The sequence below is a fragment of the Cyclopterus lumpus genome, chromosome 23 (genome assembly GCF_009769545.1).
Source record: "Cyclopterus lumpus isolate fCycLum1 chromosome 23, fCycLum1.pri, whole genome shotgun sequence".
In the NCBI taxonomy this organism is placed as follows: Eukaryota; Metazoa; Chordata; class Actinopteri; order Perciformes; family Cyclopteridae; genus Cyclopterus; species Cyclopterus lumpus.
Genome location: NC_046988.1, coordinates 5,842,426 through 5,868,751, shown reverse-complemented (window position 1 = coordinate 5,868,751; position 26,326 = coordinate 5,842,426). Strand labels below are relative to the sequence as shown.

Sequence of the window (26,326 nt, the reverse complement as noted above, 5' to 3'; positions counted from 1 at the left end):
CACTCCACGGATTGCTCAATCCATAGCCGGGCAGATGAGGGGAGAGGAATCACTTTCACAATTAATGCCTTCTAGGGAATCACTCGTTCTTAAATGTAAAGCAGCCATAAAAGTAAGCGGGTAGTCGGGCTGGAATAGTTTGAAGCTCCACTCAAAGAGCTGATATTTTTTAGCAGCTTCTTTTTACTGTGGTAGTCATTCCGTTTAAACCTGGTACGTATGCACAGTTGCAGACAAATATTATGCTACACTAATATGATCAGCATTATAATATTTGTAGGATTCCATTAGTGGGTAAGTGGGATTGTATTCTTTTTTTTAAAACACTGAAAAATCCGCTCCTGCACACAAAGGGGAGGCCTGCACCTGAACTATCAGGGTGGACTAGCACCAATCCAACAGCGCCATCAATTGCATTTATACAATAACCACTCCTTTTTTTTCCTTCTTTTTTTAAGGCGATGACGCCATTAAATGACGGTAGACAGTCAAGTCTTTATAATAAAAAAATGACATTTAAAAATGAGATACGGTTCAGCCCCATTAGTTGCATTAACAGTGCATTAAGTAAAACTTCATCGAGGCTCCCATCTGTTAGGTGACGGTAACACTGCCGTGACTGAAAAGCGCTGATATCAGCGGCTCCTTTGCCACCGACTCCAGAACATACCAAGTCTTCAAGGATTGCCACTTTCTCTCGATGACCACGCATGTTGAGCCAATCGTCCCGCAACGGTAGAGCGCTGTAATCATCGGGCGCGAGGATGCAACTGAAATCCAAATGAGCGGGGCACAGCACAGCATGGCAGGGCTCACTGTGCCACAGCTAGAGCTCCGTGCCAGCCGACAAACAACAGATCAGAGAGGAGATATGAGGGGTAATGCAGAGAACAGAAGGGGAGATTAGAAGGACAAGCCAGACTGCTGAAAGGGACAGAAGTGAGTGCCTGGAGTAAAGCAAAGTGCTGCTAACTGCCAACATAGGACGTACCACTCTGGGCAGAATGTGACAATGACGTCACAGAAGTTAAGAAATCCTAATTCAGACACAGTTTCTAGTCCAGTGTGTTGAGACTCTCCCTCTTATAGGCGGTATCAGCTTTGGTCTGTGTTCTCTGTGCGAGTCTGTATTCGTAATAGCTCACCTCGCCAGTCTGAACCGTGTGAGTGTGTGTGTGTGTGTGTGTGTGTGTGTGTGTGTTGCTCCTGCAGGCATTTCATCACAGCTGACAGACAGTACGTTTCCATCTTCCAAGCTTTGTCCCTGGATGCCCCACCAAGCCAGTCTGTCTGCAATGTCTGCACCCCTCCTCTCTCCACACTCACAGGGAAAATGCAGAGAGAGAGAGTGTGTGTGTGTGTGTGTGTGTGTGTGTGTGTGTGTGTGTGTGTGTGTGTGTGTGTGTGTGTGTGTGTGTGTGTGTGTGTGTGAGAGAGAGAGGTACCTGTCGCGCCTCGACTTTCACAACGAGACATGCAGCCGAGCCCTTTTTGTGATATCGGTGCAAACACATCGGCAATAAAGAATAGACGCACAAAGTGGTCGTAGTGGTTCGAGCCCCGCGACACTGTTTGTACACACGTGCATTTTTTAGTCAGTTGGTTGTGCCTGTCGAGCATGAGCCAAGACCCATTTCAGGAATAATCACATCAGAGCCTTATCATGGAGCATTACAGAACCTGAAATACCTCATGGAAATTGGGTCACATTTACATTAAAAGAGAAAACATGTCGTTTGAATCTTGTCTCATTTAAAAGCAAACGCAATCCTTGTTCTCCTTGTGGTTATTAAGGAAGATGGAGGGGACGGGCAGCAAAAAGAGCAATATGCCTGTGTGATGGAGGTCCTGACAGCGCTGCATGTGCGGGTGCGAAACGTAAAGACTCCTCAGTTCCCTGGACACATGCCTTTTCTCTGAAGCTTTCACCAGCCAAAAGTGTCGTTCCTTTTATGGCAGCTATGTGCTGCGACAACAAAAATAACAAATATTGGCGACATACAAGTTGCAAAACAGAGAAGTCGTCCAATGCTGCACTACTAATTAACACTGTTCACCCGGCTTGTTTTACATGAGTGAGAGATTAACCAGAATGTGTGTCCGGCCAAAGCTGCAGTTAGCAAATGCAGTTTGAGAACTTTTAATTTAAATGGCTCTTTAAAGAACTTCGTGCTCTTGTAAACAAATGTGTGTTGTAGCAGTGATGGAATGTAACAAAGCATATTTAGGCGACTCAAGAAGGGAGTAGTTCCATTTTATGTGGCGTTGTACTTCTACTCCGCTTTACTCGCTGCTTCAGATTTTTTATACGAAACATAAATCAACTGATAAACTAGGATGTATTAGTAAGTATATAACAGAGTTCAAATTAGCTCCAACTTTACCAGCTCCGTACAAGAGCCGGCCGGCGTGCGGCCGCTGAGAAGTGTGAAAAGACTTTTGGTTCGTTACGAAACTGTGGTGGGACGAAATGGACTATGGCGGGCTGCCAGTCTAGGTAATTAATGAGAAACACTGAGTGACCTAAAGCTCTTACTTCCTAAAAGCTGTATGTATAATTTACAAATGTGCCCTAAGGAGACAGAAGTTGCCTCGCATAAGCAAGTGATGAAGAGCATAAAAGGAACTACACTTTTGGCTGGTGAAAGCCTGTGGAGAAAAGGCATGTGTCCAGGGATCTGAGGAGTCTTTATGTTTCACACTCTCTCACACACAAACACACACACACACACTGCTCTTTTTGCTTCCCATCCCATTTCATCTTCCTTAATAACCACAAGGACACACTCAAAACCTGGTTGGGTGGACACGCAGTGTGTCGTGTAAATGTTGAAGACTTCCCTTTTCAAAACCCCTACTTCACATTGCCAATTGGAGACGAGCCTTTGCTTCCTTTTGCAATAAAAACACATTTAAATTTTAAAACCTACTTAACCTAGAACATTTTATGTCCGTCCTCAAGCTTCCTTCCTCAAGGGTTCCTGCTCACTAAGCAAATGGTCCCACTTCTACAGGGACAACAACATATGTCGACAAAATGGCAGAAAGACATTTGAGAACCGATAGCACTTTTGTCAAATGGTAGAAAAAGAATCTTCACTTCTCTTTCTTTTCTTCTCTTCATACAAAAAAAAAAAGGCAGAGTGGTGAACAACGTTTCTGGACATATTTAATATATTAACTACAACTAAATATATATTACATACAACGACAGCAGTTCACGTATTTTACAGTAAATCCATTCACAGATCTTTTTTCCGTGTTTAAATAAATAGCATAAAAAAATACTTTGCGGTCAGAAGGGAGAGAACAAAACTGAAGACACACTGTTCATCTTTGAACCGTAGTAAGTATGTGAACCTTTCGGTTGGGCATTCAAAAAAAAGGACAAACGCGTTCTATAGGAAGCACCCGCTTCCCCGCAGTGTCGGACAAACACACTTGAGAGTTAATTGCGGAATTCTTCAAGAACAATCCACGCAGCAGCAGAGAGGCTGTTACTAGCCCCTTTCTGCCTGCTATGACAAGTAGAGTTGCACAGCGGAGGATGGTGATCGGGTGCACCGGGTCATTCATCTCGTCGCTGGTAGGAGGAAGGACTGCCCGGCCGCTTCTTGACAGCATGGGGGCGCTTGCCCAGTCGGTCATCCCCCCCCCCCCTTTGAAAATCTTATTTTCCTGCTCTGTTGTTTGTCCCGCTCTGTCATTCCTCATGCCCTCGCCCTCTTTCTTTCTTTCTTTCTCTCAAGGCACAATGTCGCGCTGCCAGGAGACACTCAGGCTGCTCTTATATTCCACTACTTTGTCTTCATCCTCGCTGTGCGTCTGTCAAACCCTCACCTCTCTCCATTTAGTTTTTTTCTTTTTTAAAAAGGCACTACCTCATCTCTCCCCCGTCTCTCTAACATGGTCCCTTGTCTTCATCTTTCTTTCTTGGAGTGGATCCATACTTAGACACTGGCATGCAGATTACATTATGGATCCGCTGGCCGATCAATGGCTGCTCCACATTAAAGGAGGACTGGCCCTGCTCCTTGGCCCGTCACGGCCCATCCTGGCCTTAATTAGATGACTTTTATTGTCGGCTAATGGGAGAGGCGCTGCACTATGGAAGACCGGGGGGGGAGGGGGCACACAGAGGCAAAACAATGCCTCACAGGAGGAGAACGAGAACGATAGACTCTCCGAATCAATTTCTCCTTCGACACAAAGGGGGCCTGCTTGCTTAACAGTCCAGGTGGATACACAACTTTAGTGGTATTTTTCCTTCCCTGACATCAGAAGAGTTTATCAATAATCTCCCAATTGGAACTTTTCAATGTGGATTAACAGTCAGGCGTTAATGAAAGTTGGTGACAGGGGGTAAATGGGGGAGTGCTGTGTGGATGGAGTGGCTAAGTGGTCGGGCCATCATCAAAAAGGTAAATGGAGTGTATGGCAGCTGAACAAGCTCTGCAGTGCCAGACCGAGGCGGTTTTCTAACTCAGCAAAAGAAGCCAGAGAAACAAAGTAAGAGAACTTAAAAAAGGGAAAAAACTAATAAACTAAAAGACACTAACAAAGTGACAGATATGAATAGTGGAACAAAAGGAAGACAAGGAAGTAACGCAACCAAGCCTATACAGAATATAAAGCAAAAATACTATGGGAATCAATCAGTGGAGAATCTCAAAAAGACGAAACAGAGACATTCAGCAGAAGAGCTGGAGAGGAGAAAATAATGGTAAACTAAGGGCAAAGTCTTAATCAGGTTCCCAATCAATGAACTCTCATCCTCATATTGGCTGACACTCAAATTCCCACGGCTTTCCACGGTTCAGACACCAACGCGGTGTGAAGGAAAACGTGGCTTGCATGGTGTGAAGAACATTTCCAAAAGACACTTTGGCTTTGGCTGCTTTGTCACTCAATTTAGCTCCGCGGGACATGAGCCGATGGGGGTTTTGCTGCTGCACGCTGATCTAAGCCTCTTTCTCACCGACTGCACTCCTCGTTTAGTTTTACAGCTTTAATGGCTACTGATCGGGTCACTGTACCATAATATGAACTATCAAGGCCCACTTCCAACAACAGCCAATGTTGAGTCCATTAAACAGACATCTGCAGAGTAGAATTTGTGCAGGACATAAACGCACAGGCCCTTCCAGCCCCAGATATACACAGATAATGTGGTTACTGTGGCGTCTGCCGGTCTCATCTGTGTTCTTCTCAGATGCAGCAGGCAGTGAAAAAGCTCTAAAAGAAAAAAGGCACTGTAAGCCAACTCTTCCGCAACAAACTGCAGACGGACAAAATAAGCAACATGGTGGAGCATGGAGCAGCTAAAGAGCCCGATCTTTCCCTCAGGAGTGGAGACCAAAACGGAGCTAAACGGGGGTCAATGTTTTGACTTAAATTTGTTTGAAGCTTAATTCCACTGACAAAAGTGGCGCCAAAACATCTGTTAATGCAGATTTATTCACCTGTGCTGAATAGTATTAATGATAATCTCCTGGCGTTAGGATACAATTGAGCATTCTTCACTAGGAATATTCCTCCAATTCTACAAGAAAAATAAAAAAGGGAATTATTACATTCATTATTCTCTACGTCTAGGGCCTGAGGCTGTGTTTCTTAAGTGAGCAGCCAACTCGGTATTGAGTAAAAGAAAAGTAAGACAAATGGACAGTTCTGGTGTTTGTCCTACAAACACCTTTGAATGTTACTATTTTTATACTTGTTTGTATAAGAGGTATTCAGCCAGCATGTGTACATCGCCCACGGTGTGTGTGTGTGTGTGTGTGCGTGTGTGTGTGTGTGTGTGTGTGTGTGTGTAATAGTATACATTTCTAAATCATTCTTAAAAAGGAATACATTCTGACTCGAGAGAATTAACCATCTTCCTGCCTTCACCACACAGGGGGGAGGGAGGAAAAGGGAGGGCACTGCCGTAGAAGACAGAAAAATGGATGGCAGGAGAAGAAGAAGAGGGCACGCGAGCACGACGGCATCTCACACTTCCTACCGCTCCCACAAAAAGGAGCAGCATTAGTCCTACCTCATGAAAGAGCCGAAGCTCTCTCCACATCACAAAACAAGAACGCCCAACAACAACAACAACAATGCGGCACACACCGACACAGCATGTTTGAAGGGGGCTGTGTATGCTATCCGAGGCTCATAGGCGAATGGAGATGCAGGGGAACAAAGAGCGCGGTGACGCCTTGAAGATCTGACAAGAGTGCGATTCGCCCACAGAAAGGCAGAGAGAGAGAGAGAGAGAGAGAGAGAACAGGTCTCAGGAAACTGCGGGCCATTAGGTTCACCAAGCTAAAACCAACGCAGTCTAACACAACAGCGCTGTAAATGCTACCGTTAAAATAAATGTTTGTTTAGTATTTGTTGTCCATGCGCCTTCATTGTGGAGGCTGTACTGTAGTGTGCCACCGTTGATGTGAAAGGAAGCGAACGGAAGCAGAAGTTTGAATAAAAGTAGAGAAAACCCTTTGAAACGAGCGCTCATTAGCTCGGAGTAAAATGCTGCGTGCCCAACGCAGTGCAGGGAAACACAGGAGTCGGAGAGTGCAGCCGGGCGTGTGTGCGTGCTCCCCACCACTTAGCTCGTGGATCCTAATTGTCTCGCTGTGGCCACAGTTGGAGTGTCTGGACTGTGCGAGGCGGTCCGCAGAGCATTGCGGTTTCCACTTGGCGGCTCCGTTTTGAGCGGTTTTCCGAGAGGCCTCGATGGGCCAAATCACAGCACAAAGAAAACACACATCTACGTTGGACATATGGAGGACGCATGCAGAAACGTATGGCCACTTCACCACATGGAGGCAGTTCCCACTCGCTTACCATTTAGACACTTTCCCACCGATTAGCACAGAAAGAAGAGGAGTGTGTGGCAAAATTGCTTCTTAAAATAACAAACTCCCAATAGTTGATTGATAAGGTGGCGTAAAACATTTTCCTTGACTTAAAAACAGAGCGCATTAACCAAATAAGTTATGGACCTCTATAGTCAGTTTGTGATTACAACAGAAATTGGTTTTCAAAAGTTACAAATAGCCAGGTTCAAATCCAGTCACAGGCCTTCATTAAATGCATCACGTGTCTTTTCTAATAAAGCAAGATTACTAAAACAAAATTATTATTGGGGTGATATTTCTTTTTTTTGCGCTCATGCTAAGTTCAACAGTATTAAAACTAGCCGTAAAAAAACATTTTGCCTCCGACTGTGTATTTGCTGGGAAAGAAATTAAGGGGCGTCAAATCAAAAGAAGGGGGGGGGGGGGTTATATTCCCTGTGACGATGTACCAGCACTTGCAATAAGAGACGACTGATCTTCACATCAATAGCACATCACATAAAAGATTACGGAGTTTTTAAGTGGAAGTGGACAGGAGAGGGTGGGCACACTTACCGATGTACTCAAAGACGTAGACGACAAAGAACGGCGTGACCAGGTCGTTGATGCCTTGCACGTAGCCGCTGGCCGGATGGCGGATGGCCCAGATGAAAAGGATCCTCTCAAAAATCTTTCACACAAAAGAAGAGACATGGTGTCAAAAGACCAAACACATCGACATCACGGACACTAATGCAAGAAAAAGGCCAGCGCGTTAATAACGATGAGGAAAAAACTGTAGCGACGGAGCAGCTAGAAGCCAAGACATGTTTGGCGTAACAAACAACACAGCGATTTTCTCAATCCTGTCAAGTTTTCACGAGACAAACCAATTAATTAATCGATTCTTCATTTCCCTCAAAAATGTTACGTCGATAATGAAGCATGTTCACCGACACCTTCGATGGTTATTCTGACAGCCAAACATCGGGCCTTTTGAATGACAGGTTTGAATCATAGGAGAGTACTTTTTTTTTTTTTTTTACATGTGTGTGTGTGTGTGGCGGCGGAAGAAGGAATCAGAACAAAGCCAAGCTGGTGAGGAGGGAAGTAGCCGAATGCTTTCTGACGGAGTCTGGCAGGAGCACTGCGGATGTGGATATGGATTATTTTTTTTGTTGTGGCGATATTATCTTTGATTTGACAAGAGCAATCACCTCGTGTTCGATGATCACGGCATTAGAATGTATGTTGGTGCTAGTTTGGTTAGAAGCATTGGACCTTTATGGACCGGTGACACAGCAATGCGCCAACAAAGACCAGAGTGCAAGCGAGGAAATACAGATTAAACAATTCAGGATTTTAATCATTTGCAAAAAAGTCTACTTTGCAAATGTTTTACGAGGAAGGAAATGCATTTAAATTGTCCGCTAGACTTCAAGGAGAAACACTGACTCGACAGTACATATTACTTGTGTTTGTTTCCAAGAGAGCTCCACAGGGTGCCTTCAAATGGCACACGTTCTAATAACCGTTTATTAAGATTGACTTTCAAGAAGAAGAAAAAATGCTTCAAATGTACTTGATATTACTTGAGTTAATTATCACATAATTGCAAGCAATGATCCTAGTTTAAACATTCAGTTTAAACCTTCAGTTTAAACTAGGATGTCTGTAATTTTCTGTTGGTTTAATGCCACCCTCCTCGCTATCTGGACCTCCTCTGTATTTATCGTCTTTATGTCTGTAGTGAAACCAAACACAATTAGATGGAATCGGGTGAGCCCAGTTCAAATGTGCTTGCCATTTTTTCTTTCAGCACAGAGCAACACCTCAGTCTTTGCCTCTTCTTCTTTTTTTTTGCGCACAAATAAAAATGAAAGATCTGGCTTTGAACTTTATTCCCTGCTTTGGTGTTGGTCTCCTCCTCACTTTGTCTCAGTCTCATCCCCTCCTCCTCCTCCGTCTCCTCCTCCAGATTCTCAATATTTCTGCACGGCAAACACTTCCATCTTTGTTATCGGTGGCTGATTAATGCCGTCAGACCTCGTGAACCAGAGGCGGCTTGATGTTCAGCTTGTTTTTTCTCAAATGGAAAACCCACCCCGTTTTTATGTGTTGGAGATATGTCACGTCGCTTTCACATTCTAAATTACCTCATAGCTCATGGTTTTATGGAGAAAAATAAATAAATAAATAAAAACTTCTCATTTTCTATTTGAAGTAATTCAAGCAATGTTGAGATGGCCAGAGAGAGATTGGCGAGATGCAAGTCTCTCTGGCTTCCTCCTCAAATCCCTCCGGCAGCCTCCACACCTCACACCTCCTCGTTCTTTATCAAAGCCCCATCTATCAAACATGGAACTCTCCTTTTGTGGAGCCTCAAAAGTTGTCATGCATATGTCACGCCGGTACACCGAAGTGAACGCGCGCACGCGCAAGCCACCCCTACGCACACCGGGCAAGGGCGGGTTTTGTATGTGGAAGACGGGAAGGCGCAAAAGGAGCAGCGCACTTCAAACGGCAACCGCGCAACTCTTTCTTCAGGTTTAAACAGCGTTCACGAGGTCCTCGGCAGACTCTGCAAAAGTATGTTCATCGCGAAATGGATTGGAGATTCTCCTCCTGACGCGGTGCATCTCAGGCGACGCCACGATGAGGTTATTCTCGAGGGGCAGGGAGAAAAATGGCTCTCGTGTTGATCTCTGGCAACACATCATGGGTTCAACACTTAAGAAATCACAGCAGAATTGCTCCAATATCCCTCTCGTTCCCCCAAAATGGAAAAGACCGTTGAATGCCTTCCATCTCGACTAAATCTCTCCAGGCCAAAACAAACAAGTGAATAAAATGAAGCGGAGGTGATTTTCAGGTGGCGCCGCGGCAAGCATAATCATATGGAGAGAAAAAAAACAAAGAAAGAAAACAGAGGGCCTTTGGAGTCTGTTGCATACCAAACAAATGTGAAGCGCACAATGCTCGAATATAATGCTGGCTTTTCTTTTTGCATTCAAGGAGGGGAGAGTTGGTGTGTGGGGATGAGACGGGGAGAGAGTCATGGGAGAGGGGGAAAGGACACGTACGGTAGTAATACATCCTATGCGTCTCCCTCTTGTCTGATCGCATTTCCCTCGCCACCTTCCCGGGCTGCGGGCCCCGAATTGCATCCCGTGCAAGGCGGGTGTGCAACGGAAGGTGCCGCTGCCTGTGGCACTGTGTGCGCCGGCGTTTGTGGGTTAATATGCTCGTGCGCGACACTGGGGAAGGCTTGCATGTCTCCTCCGTCCAGTAACGTATGCCTCGCCGTATGTTTTTCCTAATGTCCCCTAACTAGTGCCGATTGTTATTGTCTTATCAAACAGGGTTTTTCAGATAATTAGTCCTCATATCCCCTAAAACGCCCAACTGCAACAGGAAATGCTTTGTTCGGTAGCGTTCGCAGAACGGAGCAAAAGAACGCTCACCATGCAGGTTTGTGTGTGTGTGTGTGTGCGTGTGTGCGTGTGTCTGATCACATGCACGACTGCAGGTAGTAAGTTATTATATATGCAACCTTAGTTTGTGTCTGTAGCCATGCCAGACCATGCAGTGTGCCGTAGCGAGGGTTTTCCCGTTTCAAACTCAGAGGCAGACAAACTTTATAATCTTAAAAAGCCACGGTTTCTAAACCTGACACTCGTCACTACTGTCCCACAATATGATGATGTCACCACCCACATCTGCCCAAAAGCGGAGGGGAGGACGAAACCCTGATACATGGTGTGTGTGTGTGTGTGTGTGTGTGTGTGTGTGTGTGTGTGTGTGTGTGTGTGTGTGTGTGTGTGAGAGAGCAGGTCTCACCTCTTGGACAGAAGCTTGTTGAAAGAGAGGAATAAGGGGATTAGTTCTCGGTATGTCAATGTGAATCTGCAGAGAGAGAAAGAAAAAAAGACAAACACTGAAGCAACGGGCAGGTTAGCACAGGTGTGGGCATCACAGACAGAGACGGAGGGACGGAGAGAGAGCAACAGTTAGTGGATCGGTGTCCTTGATTGAATGCAGACGGGGCTTCCGGTGATCTGAAATGGATAGCAGCGGTGGTCCTGAATGCAAGTGTGCAGATGTGGAGACGTCTCTGGGATATTATGTGCGTGAGAGTACATTTTGTGTGTGCTGGACCACGTTCACACCATTTCAGAGAATGTCTGCCCCGCAAACGGACGATGCGGCAGGCAGACACATTCATCGGAAGGGAGGCAGACGGCTGCAGGACAGCGGCTGGAGCCAAACCGGACGAAATGGTCCAGGACCAGACCGTTTTGTGAGAGTGTGTGCGGCCTGTTGCCGACGGGACTGGGGACTGCGCCATATTCATAGTCCTGTCCGCTCTGTCCACCTTACCTCTGTCACCTTTGGCTGCAGCACCAAAGATTCAGGACTCATCCTGGGAATGTCTATGTGGATCTGACAGCGACATTGGAGAGAAGGGTGTTAGAGAGACACACACACACACACACACACTCACACAGCTCAATATTACACATTTAAACCTGTTTTAGGCTGCAAGATCTCCCCAGGCAAGGGGTGAACGACTGAAATGGGCAAGTTCTGACAAAGGGAAATTCTGCCATATATCATGATCGATATATATTCCTACAGTACATGCATTTAGCCACAAAGGGTAAGTAGGGAGCGAACTTCTGCCTTTACTTTTGGTTGGACTTAAGTTGGTATCATACTTGAGCCGAATGAGCACATGCAATACTTTATCTACGCATGCGTACTCATTGGAATGGCTGTAAGGATTGTACTGCTCATCCCACTGGGAATCAACAACCCTCTATGCAACTTTCTTGCATTCTTCTGCCCATCGTGGCCCAAAATGGTTCCAACTATACCGTGTAAAAATTGTAAGCAGCGGCTGCCAGCTCACAAATTCACGCTGCAAAGTCTAAAATGGCAAAGCGACAAAGTAAACGAGCGGCTGGTTGAACGAGTCAAACAAACAGACTGAAAGATCAGCGAGCATACAGTAAAATGGACAGGCTTCAGGTGAGTTGCCCTCTAACATAACGAGGCTCTGCTGCTGCCAGTGTGTCTCGACAGTGCAACTCAATCAGTCGTTTTAAACACACAACTCCGATGTACATCCTCTGATCCTTCTTCTTCTTTTCTTCAACACTTTCCTCTTGGGATGGAACTAAAAATAGGACCAGTACTTCAAAAAACTCTCGGTGCAAGCTGGGACTTCTACAATGGCTACATCCATATGCATAAACACACATACACACCAAAGCTGCTTGGGCAAGTCACCAACAACATAAACATATATAAAAAGCAACAGATGGACAGACACAAGAAGCAACACTAACTATGGGGACAGATCTAATATGAGACATATAGACCTGTACATGTAATGCGTGTAAATAAAACCTTTAAACATAATATACACAACACAAAATACATACAAACCCACCGCAATGTTCAACTTGTGTGCCAAACCGACATATGTACAAACACACATAATCACACAAACACGGAGAGAGAGAAAAAAAAAAAGAAAGACAAGTCTCGGCTCAGTCCGTCAACACAAACAGTGTTGGAGCGAGCCGCTTTTGGCAGAAAAATACACATCAAGACTCGATCCAAACCGCCATCAGAGCAAAGTATGCCAGCTTTCTGGCACAGGGCAGAGCGGATCGATGGGAAATTGGACAGAATATGAGAAGTGTGTGTGTTTTTTTTGTGTGTGTGTGCAATCAACAGCCCACTTTGATGTTTCTTATCGGCTCAAAATGAATGGAAAGTAGTCGAGTGTTAAAATTAAGAGCGTGTGGGGTGGTGAGCGAGACAGAGAAAGTAAAAGTAGATATTATTTTCAAAGCCAAAAAAGAAGAAAAAGTGTTAGCAGCTCTCAGAAGCTCTCGTTGCTGGCTGTCTCGACTCTGTGAACACAGCTCGACCACGTTCCCGCCGCGTCAACACAGGCAGAAACACAGACAGACAGACAGACAGACAACAGCTCTACGAGTACATCGGGGAGGAAGAGGGAAAGCATGGGACTGGTTCCAGTAATCCTGTCTGCGGGGCCGAATCCTGTCAACACACACACACACACACACACACACACACATGTCCCGCCTGTACGGAGGGGAATACATTAGTCATGAGAAGCTGTTCTTGTAATTGAAAACTGAACTTTTTTTGTAATCTCTTTCATTCAGTCATTCAGACGGGTGTTAAAAGTGAAATGTAAAAAAAGAATAGATTAAAAAACACATGGAGAAAACTGGACCCGGGGAATGTACCTGTCTGTATGTGTCCTGATGGTTCTCGTCGTTGCGCGAGTCATAGTATTGCTGGATGAAGCCAAAATATTCTTGTCTCTTCCTCTGCAGGACGCTCTCTCTCCTTTCTGCGTTCGCTGGGATGTAACCCTAGAGGAGGGTGAGAGAAGGACAAAAGAAGCAAATGGTGAAGATTGTTGTCGCTCAACTGGAATTCATGCACAGGTTGTTCTTCTTTTTTTTTTTACACTTTAGTACAGATTAAAAAAAACAGACTGCCAGGTGGATTCTGTTTCCTTTGCACTGAGCCGGCTAGCTGTGCGTCTCCTTGTTTCCAGTCTTTACGCTAAGCTAGCCGTCTTCTGCTCGCTACTTAACTGGCTCAGTCAGAAAGCACATTTTCTCAAAATGGAAAATGATTCCTTTGGTCAAACGTCTTATAATCCAAATTGCTCTATAAATAAAGTTATTATCATTAATCTGGTTATTTAAAATTGCCCTGAAGGTCAGTAATGTGCTATCAACATGTATTAATCCTGAAACCATTGCACGTATTCTAGTACATGCCCCTCGAAACTTGAACAAGTAACTGGTAATGGTCTCCGAGCTAATATACCTGTCTATTTGTGACACAGACGCGCTTGCGTGTTCACATGGGACTCATTAATTCAGCCCCGCAGACACTCAGTGAAACCGTCTTCTCCCTGTCTGAAACGGAATGTTCATTACATGTTGCGTCTCTCTCGTAATTATTTGTCTGCCAGCGTACACTATTTAATGAGCCTCTCGGTCTTAAAAACCTTGGCTTTAAGTCTGTCTGCCAAACTCAGTCCCAAACCAAACTCCTGGGACGACACGGTCGGTAAATGACACACTTCACTTTGCAGAGAAAACTTTCTGCTGCTTGACCAAGTGCTTTCCGGGCCTCTTCTGGGAGTTACCTGCATGTGTGTGAGAGTGTGTGTGTGTGCGTGTGTCAGACGGTACTCGTTAGGCATGCATTTGGGATAGTGTGTGTCCTTCTTGTGCAGTCAGGCTTATGCAATGAGGAGAAAGTCAACTCCAAACTGAACAACAAATCTAAAGTCTATTAAAAGCGAGCGATGGGACCGGGGGGGGCTCTAAAATAGTCGCACAGTTTTGTGTTCAAAACACAACTCAAACATGACTGTTAGCTCAAAAAAAGAAAAGCTGGAATGTGTCGCGCCGTTAGACCTAGAAAAAGGCCTTTTTTCACATTTTATATTTATAAATACATACAAGTTAGATGTAAAAAAAAAAAAAAAAAAAACTTGGAACCGAGCCGATATTTAGCACGACATGTATGCATGTGTTTGTGTGTCACTGAAATTAGAGCTGGAACGGTTGTCGATTAATCAATTAGTGAGTTGACAGAAGAAAATTAATTACTCATTATAATTCAAATACTATTCTAAACAATAATGTGGCGCCTAATGGACAATAGCTTCACCAATTTTGGGCTAAAAGTTTTTTCTTTTCCGTCTGTGTCACCCGAAGAATTCCCCCTTTTCCGTTTCCCTGGACATTTGTAGTTTTTTCTGACCGTGCTGACCTGCAGAGTATTAAGTGCTTTATTGTTCAGCTACATTAGCTAGAAAAGATCCACGACCATTTTCTAAAAAAGAAGCTAGCGGTGTGACAGAGCTGCAAAAGGTCAGGACCAAACACCTCCACACTCCGCTCTTAGAAAGAGTTCCTGGTCACAGTTTGGGCGAACGGATGCTGCAGAGGAACAGCGCTCAGGCTCTTCGTCGCTCTGTCTCTTACGTGTATTTCTGAGAATTTCTATTGTGTTGTGGACTGGCTTTAGTGGAATCGCCATCTAACTAAATTGTGTGTGTGTGTGTCATCTATGTTTGTCTTTTGCGACTCTGCTGTTTTTTTTAAAAGCTGGCCACCCCTTTTTGGTAACACGCAAGCGAGCATATCGGCGAAAAGCTGCGCACACACACACACGTTGGGCAACTGTTTAGAGGAAAATCTTGTTTTTTATGTATTTTGTATTCATGTGCACAAGGCCCCCAGAGAAGCCTGGAGAGTCTAGAGTCTGTTGCACTTGGCTGACACACGCACACAAAACACACACTCATGGAGTTGTGGCAAACACGCTCACTCCAAACAACGTGTGTCTGCTTTGACATAAAACACACACAACGCATTCGACACCCCCACCGAGCCCCCACCCATCTCCTCGAACATCAATACCACCATCATTCAAAGTATTTTTCATTCTCTTTTTGGGGGCTTAAGTCACAAACCCTGAAAGACACAAATGTGAATCGTTTCACAACCAACAGACAGACAGACAGGCAGACAGACACATCCACTATCTCCAGTCCAATCCACTCGACTGCTGCCAGTCCGCCAGACGGTCGCAGAACTCGGGCTGAAAACTGACTGGTAAAATAAATAAAATAAAAATGTCCACGCGTCACATGTTGAAACAGCTCCATAAGCAAATGCAAGCGAACCAAAGCGGGCCGGCTACAAAAACCGTGTGCGGTGTGCACTCTGCCAAATGAGGGAGAGGAGAGCATGTGCGTGTTGAAGGTTAATGGACAGCTTCTCGGAGGTCAATCACACTGCAGCTGCATTATTGCTCGGTAGGACACACACTCGGGGGGATTTGGAGACTATAAAGAGGACACAAGCTGTGTCACACACACTATGCTGTGAGTTTTTTTTATTTATTACTGCTCTTTATCGCTAATAACTGGGTCAATATTAGTCTGTGGTTTATCGGATTACCCCGGCTTGTTAACTGGGCAATATTAAAATGTTATAAATTTCTCTCTGGGGATGAATAAAGTATCTATCCATCTAACTAATATAATTGTAATTTTTTAACATAATCTTAAGTTTTTTAAGAAGAACCGGTTCGAAAGGAGAGGATGCGGCGAGTCTTACTTTTAGAAAATAGATAATTACAGAGTATATCTCGCAGTAAAGTGCATTAAGTGCCGAAGATCCAAGTGTAATTACGCTTGAACCCGAGTGACTAATTTCCATTTCATTTGTGGTTCACTGGTTAAAAAGGGCAAGCAGAGATTCTTTTTTTTTTTTCTAAACAGAGATGAAAGGCAGAAAGTGGAAGGCAGAGACTTCTCCGCATGACTGGCTAGTGGTACGAAATGTGGCAGCACAAGTGCTTCCTCCTGCCTACAAAAACCTTATCTCTTCCGTCTTCCTTGCATCAATCTACTCCTCCATCCTTACATTCCTCTAATGGATCCTCCACTTCAGTAAGCTCTCTGTGGAAAAAAAAAACATGTGCTTGGGGAATCTAGATTAAATCGTTTACTTTTTTTTTCTCTTTTTTTTCTTCGCAATATCTAAAGTGATTTCTACTTAGCAAGCGCACATAATTGTGGAAGCAAACTGGAAACAAACTGTCCCACTCCGGGCACAGCGAAAGTTGCTTCTTTCCAAACTGCTCTCGTCGCCGCGTGTCCGTTTCTATACTTTTCACGACTCGATTTTAATTTGGAAACATGCACATGGGAATACATTTCGTACCGTGACTTACTGCAACTGGCACGGCTGAAAGGAAGCAACTGCATGACTTAGTCTTCCCTCAAACTTAAGGCACCATTAACAGAAAACTACAGTCTGTAGGCCATGCTCCCCACGGTTGCCCTCAGGCAACACGACGTACACAGAAAGACATGTTGGCTTTTCTGGGGAGAAGTCAGGCTGCTGTAAGGAACCTTCTGCCGCCTAGCGGCTCAGCATTTTGTGTTCAACACTTTGCTCCCAACTGACCTGTGAAATAAGTTATTGTTAAGACGCTTTACATTAATGATTTATACCTGACCACATGGCCTTAGTGTGGTGTATTCATCACAAAAGAAATGATGGCTGTATCTCACTTGATATATTCAGGGTGTTTTAAAGAACAAAAAGAAAGGAAAAAAAATCATTGTTCTTTTCTCTCGCGATTTAATTATGTGTGCTGGTGTGAGGTAATAGTTAAGCAGAACAATACTTAAATCTGTCCCTTCTGTCCCTGCTGCCCCCCGCCCCGATACATCTCATACAAACCTTTAGCTTTGCCAATAATTCCGCAGCCAGTTGTTTTTTCTCCTCTCTCCAACTTCACATTTAACAGCCACACTCCATTAGCAAATGTACATTTTCTTCATTCTCCTTCGGGCTCGGACACAAAAGGCACTTCAAAATAATGAAATAAAAATGGTGTTTTTTTTCGGAAATCATAGGAAGTTCAACCGGGTGCATTTCTAAAGCTGGGGGCGACCTGTGGAGCCTGTTGACTCAAATAAGGAAAAGGGGGTGTAGGTGGCGCTATCCATGGAGGCTAAACATCGCTCATATATTGGAGACTTTTCTCTTCTTTTTTTTTCTCCACACAAGCCAAGAAGAGTTTTGCACATTTTCTGTGATGCAGTGGTAAATGCAACGGAGTGGGAAAACCTGCTTCTCGTCTCTGTCAGGTAAAGAAGAGTGTGGCTCAAGCATGCCTGCTGGAGGAGAGAAAATAGTTGGTGCACACTGGTGAGCAGGAGAAGGGCACAAGGGACACCAGTATTATTATGTCCCAATGCCAAGTTTATGGAATACAAGCGTGAGCTGAGTGAGTGAGTGTGGTGTGTGTGCACCGGACGGAGAATAGATTTCTCGAGCCTGATCCCTCCCATCTATTTCTCCGCTGGATCTCGCCACAGACAGGACAGAGAAGGCAGTCAAGTGTTATGACACTTCAGAAGATATGATTGCTTTTGACACTCTAATCCAAACCTTGGATTTAACCCGAGGAAGATTCTGGCCGGCGCGAGGCTCTAGAAACGCCTTGCAAGCCTGGAGAAAAACCTCGGGTGTGGATCTTGAACCCCGCTGTATATTTATCGAGGTCATCTGGCGATGCGAGCCGGGTCCATTATGCTGATTTTAAACTGGTTGAAACCGTGTCAGATCCGTCTGTGTCCGTGGAAAGGGAGGAAGAAAAGACTAAATGTCTCAGCCTGCGGTGACTATTGGACAGCAGAGCACCAGCTTGGTTCTGGAACAAAACAGCTTGTGAATCAAATACTTAAAAGTGCCTCCTAAACTAGCTCTTGACGAGCTGCGAGACTTTGTGGCTTCACAGCTTCGAGAAGACACAACAGATGAGTAGACTTCGGCAGTAGAAGCCTTAAAAAAAAAAAAAAAGAGAGAAAGAAAAAAAAAAAACTGCAAAGCGTTGAAGCTGAGCTCATTTGATTTCTCAGAGTTCTCTCGGTCCGTTTGTTCCGTTCTTTGAACTCGTTTCTTTTCCCGGCATCGTCTGCCATCGCTGCTCCAACATGGCGCCATTGTGTTCAGTAACATGGAGCGGGCGGCTGCGTTCGTACTTCACCCGGCCGAACGTTGGCACGCTCACTCTCAATCTAACAAGATCCAGCACACCGGCTCTCCCCAGTGCCGCGTCCTCCCTCAATGAGATTGAAAACCACCACGTTGTGAAGTCTTTAGAGGAAACGGTTACAGCGAGGAGGAAATGCCCCGTGCTCCTGTCACAGATTGTATTGAATTGAAGGTGTCAAAGACCAAAGATATGTGTATTGGTTTTAGACGTCTTCACACTACAAATTAATGGTCTGGATGTGGAAATCGCTGCGATTGCTCGGGCATCGCAATCAATAACGAGCTGAGCTTTGAACGCACAACTGATATGTTGTGTAGAAAAGCCAGCGGCGCTTTTTTTGTCTGAGGAAGCTGGCTAGGTTTGCGCTTGAAAGGTCCCCTTTGTTTTATGGATCTGTTATTGAGTCAATTTGAACTTTCTCCTTCGTCTGTATGGCTGCTTCTCTCAATCTAAAACAGAAAAATGTCTTGAAATATGGTGATCGAGGTCTGGAGCAGTAAGAGAAACGTCCGTATAACAGACAGTTGTGAAAGAAAGCAGAATCCATCCCTTCTGACAGCCAGCCTAATATCAAGTCTATTATCAGGTTGATCACCAACCATAATGTTGTACTTATGTACTGTATGTTTGTTTTTTTATTAGACGTTATATTTAATTTCCTTGTGTGTTTTTTTTTTTTGGATATTGTGTTATTATTTTCGCTGCTGCACAACTAATTGCCGCTCTGGGGACGAATAAAGTTCTACTTGACTAGAGACTGTGTGGGGCGACTGTGGCTCAGTGGTAGAGCAAGGTCGTCCTTCAATTAGAGGATCGCCGGTTCGATCCCCAGTCCCGCTAGCCTATGTCGATGAGTCCTTGGGCAAGACACTTAATCCCAAATTGCTCCTGCAAGATGTGCCTGCGGTGAGTGAATGTGTGTGAATGATTAGCGCCTGTAGAGTCAGGTGACACATTGTGAAGCCATCAGTGTGTGAATGAGTGAACGACGACATATAGTGTGTTAAAGCGCTGCGACTGGTCGGAAGACTAGAAAAGCGCTATACAAGTACAGACCATTGACTTGAATATTTAATATACATAGTGAATATTTTATAGTAATAGATTTTGGGTGAAGTATGACTTAGAAGGAATCGTTTGACATGTTTGGCAAACTCGTCTGCTTTCTTGCCGAGGGTTAGATGAGAAGATCGATACCACTCTCGTGTTTGTAGGATAAATATGGCGCTCGAGCCAGGGAGCCGTTATCTCTTATTACCAAAGCTTAGCATAGACACTGTAAGCGCGAGGAAACGGCTCGCCTTACTTTCTCCAAAGGCCCCAAATCTGACTACTAGCACATCTAAAGCTGTATTTATTTTTTAATGTTGCAGCTGGTAAAAGGTGGAGCCAAGTGAAACTTTTTATACTTAATAATTAGGCAATAAGCTACTTAATAATACATCATAGTTTATTAGTTGATTTAGCTTTTCCCTCTGGGGAGGATGCAAAGTATCCTAACTTGAGTATCCTAAATGTACTTCATTCCACAACTACTAGAACGCAAAATTGTTTAGATGACCACAAAGTCCCTACAGATCTAGCCTCTTGAGTTTGCTATTAAAAAGTGCAGATTGATCCATCTGACTTTAGAATATACAAAATTAGAGGGTGCGAGGTGCACCCTCCATAGTCGCACAATATTCTGTGGGAAACACTGCACATTACAGTCACATCGAGCTAGACTAGGACCAAACATTAATGGGGTGTACACAAGTCTCACACACACACACCTAAAGTGCTGAGGTGTTCCTCCCCCCCCCTCCCCTCCGTCCCTGGATGCCTAGTCTGCACCCGACGCTTTGCAACTTCATCTGACGTTCACTCACTTCAGTAGAGTAACAAACAAAGCAGTCGTTAATGGTTAAAACACCCAGTCGGTAACCTCCCACCACCGCACAGAAAGACGGGCACGCACACATACAAACACCTTTTAATGACGTCTTTTCTGCGGCACATTAGCTATTGTGCGGTAATTAATGGGAGATGCATGGCGTTCAAAAGCCAGTCTTCTCTCTGCAGACTAAGAGCCGTACACCACAACAATGGCTTAATGAGTAAACACACCGCGTGTCTCATGAATAAATTATTTGCGCCTCGCAATTAATTTTCCCTATTGAAGTTTGGAAAAAAGCAGGACTGGTACCAGTCTTCATAAATCAAAAAGAGGAGGGAGGAGGGAGAGAGAACGCGACAGCAACTGTGTGTGTGTTTGTGTGCGCCTAAGATCCTCTGCAATGCTTTTTTTTTTTCATTTGTTCCGATAATATTTGTGTGTGTGTGTGAGCGTGCGCACGCATGTATGTGTGTGCGTCTTTGTTTGATGAATTAGGGTATTTATTTGCAGTTTTATGAATGAGGTTCAATAGTTTTTTGCCTTAAAGCGTGCCTGTATGCAAGAGTTATGTTTTACACAACTTGAATGTACATTGTATTCACACACACACGGCATGCGTGTGAGTGTGTGTGCTGTGCGTAAGACTTACTGAAAGGAGCTTCCACGTTATTGGTCGGACCTGTCGTGGGATTCCAGACCAGCTGAGTTTCCGTAGCTCTTCTGTGAAACAAGAACAGAAATACCATAAGTCGTGTTTGTTTTAGATTCACCGTGGAAAATGTTCCCCCTGCAGCTCGGCCAATAAATGGCAGGAGGATAATATGCGCCGAAGGTATAAGCTATAGCGAATATTATCCATCAATATTAGCTCATATATGCCCATGTGGCATAGAATTGCAGATTGTGGCACAGAAATGCAAAAGATATGCTTGAGGTAATTTAAGTCTGACAAGTCAATCATTGAGCTACATAAAGTTCTCCTGTTCTGGACATGTTGATCCATAATATTGATAATAAAGAATGTGATTACTGCACACAAATGCGTATTTTCCTTTTTTGATTCCTCCCTCATTTCCCGGGCTCGACCCGCACCAGACTGCATTGTATAGGTGTACGGAGAATTTTAAATATTAATCTAATGTATCGATATTGGTGTCAGCCTTCAAAAATCCACCATCAGCCGAGCACTATTCCGTTCCCTCATTTTGACTCATTCTGACCACAGATAAAGAATAACGCGATAAACAGACCAAAGAGATGGAAGTTGTTTTTGAAAAACTACAGACGTACATTACTAGAACAACTACATAAAAGAGTAGACACAAAATCATTTTTGGATACCATTCAAAATAAATCAAATCAAGAAACCAACCATAACCTCACTGTTAAAACATCCAGTGCTGTCGCTCTTCTACTTCAATGAAATCGTCTCATGGGTCAGAAGTGGATTATTAAGTAGATTCTCCCTCGGCCGGATCTCCCAGCCGGCCGGCTGTAATGTAAAATAAATCTGGGAGGTGAGAAAATTGAACTTTTAAATTGGCAAAGAGTAGTTCCCGTTGGGTCCATGAAGACCCATAAAATATGGCTTAATGTCCGCTGCTACACAGAACACTAACACCTCGACGTTGCTATCCAGGTCATTATATTCCAACAAGACTGATATTCTGAGCCCCACACTGTGCCTTCTTTTTTTAGAGCCATTTCTCTCAACACACGCGTTATTCAGCTAATAAACTAATCCCGGAGGGAGGTGAAATCAATGAGTGAACCTCGTCTACGAGGACCGGCCAGCTTAGGATGTTCAAGATATACGCTATCTGTTTGCATACGTTCTTCAGCAGGATTCCTTAACTAGAAGGTTCCTGGATGAGAACATTAACTCATCCATTATTCACAGATGGGTCTCCCTATCCCCGGGCCCTGCAGGTCCACAGCCCCTGCCCCGTCCCCCTTTCATTAGCAGTCAACAAGATGAGTTGCCACGGCCAAGCGGAGGCAAACATAAAAACACAATGGACATCTCTTCACTTGTAATTGCGCTGCCACTGTTTTAGCATTCCAAGAGAGCGAAGGGGGGAAATGGATTTCTGTCCATTAGAAATGGCGCTGCCTTTATATACTTTTGAGTTAAAAAAAATATATACAGATGTATGAAACAACTGTACCTAATGTAAAAGCTAGATTCTCCCTCGACTCTTCTTCAAGGCACTGGCTGGAACTTGATAAGCCCGTCGCACAGAGTGAACGGTATTGATTAGAGCTGCCAAATGACTCTGCCTTGCCTGTTCTTCAAGGCAAATGCAATGGAGAGCCAGAGACAGATAGCAGAATAGGAAACAACAATCAGCTAAACAGCAATGGGCTAAGTCCATCGGCTAAATTGAGTGAAACGCATTAGAGCTTGTTCAGCTGATGGGAGAAGCTATTTATTCACTATAGTTCCTGTGCATCTTCCACTTAAGATTTCTCCCTTACCTTCTCCCCAGTGACTTTAATTATATAGAAATTCAATACGGTGATGTAGTGCAAAGCACAGTTCTGTTGGATTGGAGGGAGTCGGAGCCCCGCAGTATGGAGAGATTTCAAATGCCCCAAGGTTACTACCTGTGCAGCAGCGAGACGCATTTAAAAACACGGATGAAGAAGAAAGAAATAGAAAAGAAAAAGATCACTCAGATATGACACTGGTCATAAAAGTTGCAAAGTTCCTGCAGGTTTTCTACAGATTATCTCTGTGTCTCTTTGCCCCTTCCCTTCCCGCAGGAGAAGGCAACGTGTGAATATGTGCGTGCGTGTGTGTCGTCTATTAAAAGCCTTTGCCTCTCCCAGAATCTGTAGCTTTCAGGCATAGATAGGACTGTGCCTCTAAATTCAATTTGCCAGTTTCTTGAGATTGGCATTATGAGACGCTTAAACGGTGAAGGCCATCAATTCTACACAATTCTTACGGGCCTCGGGAAATATCACTGCATATGTGAAGAGGTTGCGTAAAGCCTTTTTTCGCGGTTCTGGAGCCGTGTGAAATCTGATCAACTGCCTCAAGTGATGTCACTCGAATCAACGGGTGTTTCGAGGGAGGATCCTTCAAACCGCTGGATTTCAAAAAGGAGCCACGTTGAGGATCAGTTTCAAATGAGGACAGAGTCCTTCGTTCAGAGGAATTTTAAAGATGCGTCTGTGTGTGTGTCTGTGTGTGTGTGTGTGTGTGTGTGTGTGGCCACTGCGGTGATAAAAAGACCCACAATCCTATGCGCAGGATGCATTTGGAAACGGGGAAGCGCTATGCCAGTAAAGTATTGGAGTCATTTCAAAATCAGCAGTCTGCTAAAAACTGTTTCAGATAAAATAGTTGCCAAGTCCAGTTGCTGAATCTTCACTCATATTAGATATTAGAAGGCCCAATTCAAACGTTGGCTCCGACTTTCGTCATGCAGCGACAGACTTGTGCAGCGATCACATTGGCTACATTAAGCAGAGTTCGCCATTGGATTGTGGGTGATGTACGCAACCGCTTTTGACAAGGAAGAAGAATGCACAGAATTAACAAATTGGTTCTGCTGCATCGATTTTGATCATTTCTTAAAAGATTCCCATCACACAACGTTAAAAAGGAGGGGGTTTTTTTCTTTTAACTAATCATTTCCGCTGGTCTTCCGTTTTAAAACTCTTCATCGGGCGACCCCTAATGCAACTGACACAGTATAATGTGACATTGATGTCAGCGTGGGCAAAATGTAATTGCCACTGTGGTCCCCGTCTCTGCGGCTAAATCAGTCCCAGCGCGGTTCGTTAGAGCGCACCCTCTCTCTGCAGGCTTAGGAAAGACCCATTCAAGAGCCGTGGCAATCGACTGCCACTACCGCACGTCAAAGAACATGTGCATTTATTTTACATATTCACATCAACTTTCACAGCTCAAAACTGCCAGTTTAACTCCCCCCTCCCCATTTCCAATCTCCTGGCCCCGTACCTGTGTGTGTCTGTGCATGTCCCTAACGTCTGAATGCTTGCAATGACGTCGACCTTGTCGAGTCGGACAGCCGCAGTGAAGTTATGCAGAAGGCGCTAACGACAAAGTACAAGACTTTAAGGGTGAAGGGGTTCTCCGACGGGCACCTCTATATTCATTACTCTCCTAACGGCGTCTCTCCTCTTGCCTCGCACCTTTTGAACCTTCATTTGCACTGTCGAACAAAGAAATGGGTCCATGAATCTTGCGGGGCCGGGCTTAATTAAACTACGTTATATTTCCCCCACGTGTCATTAATCTCCCCATGGGGAGGGGTACAGAGGGGAGGGGTGAGAGGACGTGAGGCGACCGATAGTCGTTACATCCGGATGCCGCAGTGATCCCCAGGAAGCCCCGTCCCCTTTGGGCAAACACTTTGTACTGCAGGAGCGGCTTGTGTAGGAAAACACGTGTGTACAGAGGAGGCCCGCGTTTGAGTGCGGAAAAGGGCAACGGGCAAATATTTACTTGGCACCCTGTGGCCGGCGGAACATGACAATGTGCCCGTCAGACCCATGCATCATACACGGAAAAAAGTGCAAACACAGCTCCCTACTCCGGGAAATCGCTGTCTTCCAGCCGAGAGCTGGACCACTGCACACTCCCAGTCCCAGTTACCCCCATTTGAGACCAGATGCCCTATAGACCCAGGTAGTGCTGATGCACTGTGCTGGTACAGTCCATGAAAGGAGAACGGGCAAAATCTACTAAGATGTTTTCAGCACGCTCCAGTTTCAAGCTTTTGAAAGCAGACCCGCCGTAGACAATAATATGTAATCCATGATCCATCTTTGAATGGACTCTGTGGTGATGCTTTATTCTAATGCAAATACACTCTCACAGGAAAGGTGTCAATAACATCCGATCTGCACCCCCACCCCCAAAGTGGGCAGTGACGGAGAGGCCATAGTGAGCACAGTTGACGTACGGGCCAAATTGCAGATGTCGTTTCATTAGTGTGAGGCGGGCTCATCTCGAGGAGAGCGTATCTGACTCTCTGGGGCATCTCCTGTGCATTATGAATGAGCTCCAGCGGAATCAATTTTTTATTATTATTTTTTTTTTAAAAAGGGCATTTTGTGACATTTTGAAATGTAATCTGTTGTTTTTCCTCAGCGGGCACTTGTCACAATGTGGGTAAAAAGAAAGAAAACTTTCCACAACTGTCCCGCGGGCGACGAGGGACTAGCTGTCCCTGTCAGTTTCAGTGAGCCAAGTTAATAATTAAAACAAGCCATTTCTAGCTGACAAATCTGTCAGTCCGCGTTAAACATCGTAATGTGTTCAATAAATTCATATAAAATTAATAAAAATACTAATTGGAGCTATAAAGACATTTCTTTAACCGGTCTCTACAGGAACAAGGCGAAGGCAACTCATTAACGCAATTTACAGTCAATTCACCCCACAGGCTGTCATTTCAAAAATGTACATATGCAAGTGCAAGCGGGGGCAGGCGAAAACAGAATTTCCCTTGTGGGACCAATAAAATAACACAGTATTATACAGATGCTTTAGAATTAGTGTTATCAGTATTGTGGGTGTTTATTATGCTGGCAGGCACAATACTCCGGGGGGGGGGGGGGGGGGGGGGGGGGATTGGTTGAGTGAAGACCGGCCCCGCCCTGGAGGAAGCTATTTTCATGAAAAACACCTGTAATGTCAGCATTGTGCAACTCAAGGGCGACCGCTGCTAGTCTTTCCTCCGTGTCTGCTGTATTCCATTATGCATGAACTTACAGGGGTGCACTTTGTCTTGGCTGGAGTTAAGCTGGGGGACCACGGGGGGTGATTAGGACACCGTGTACCTTCTGTGTACAACAGCTGCTCCGACGATGGACCCTCAGAGGTAATGAATGCTCAATGACTCTTGAAACATTCAGAAGGGCAACATTGAACTAAATACCACATTTGTATTTTATTTGGACTTAGTCAACCACGATAACCAAAAGTAAATCGGAA

At 44.7% G+C, this 26,326-nt stretch overlaps 1 protein-coding gene across 8 annotated transcripts in view; it reads right to left on the bottom strand.

Annotated features, from left to right (window-relative positions):
• Positions 1–26,326, bottom strand: part of tbc1d22a (TBC1 domain family, member 22a) — a 98,454-nt gene that overhangs the window by 57,200 nt on the left and 14,928 nt on the right. For 4 of the 8 annotated variants that reach the window (XM_034525954.1, XM_034525955.1, XM_034525959.1 and 1 more), the window contains 5 exons: positions 21,002–21,072; positions 13,115–13,243; positions 11,208–11,270; positions 10,668–10,733; positions 7,404–7,518 (listed from right to left, as the gene is read on the bottom strand). In XM_034525954.1, coding sequence (XP_034381845.1) covers positions 7,404–7,518; positions 10,668–10,733; positions 11,208–11,270; positions 13,115–13,243; positions 21,002–21,072 — 444 coding nt within the window. The remainder of the gene's footprint in view (positions 1–7,403; positions 7,519–10,667; positions 10,734–11,207; positions 11,271–13,114; positions 13,244–21,001; positions 21,073–26,326) is intronic. The other 4 variants (XM_034525957.1, XM_034525963.1, XM_034525956.1 and 1 more) reach the window with 2 other exon arrangements.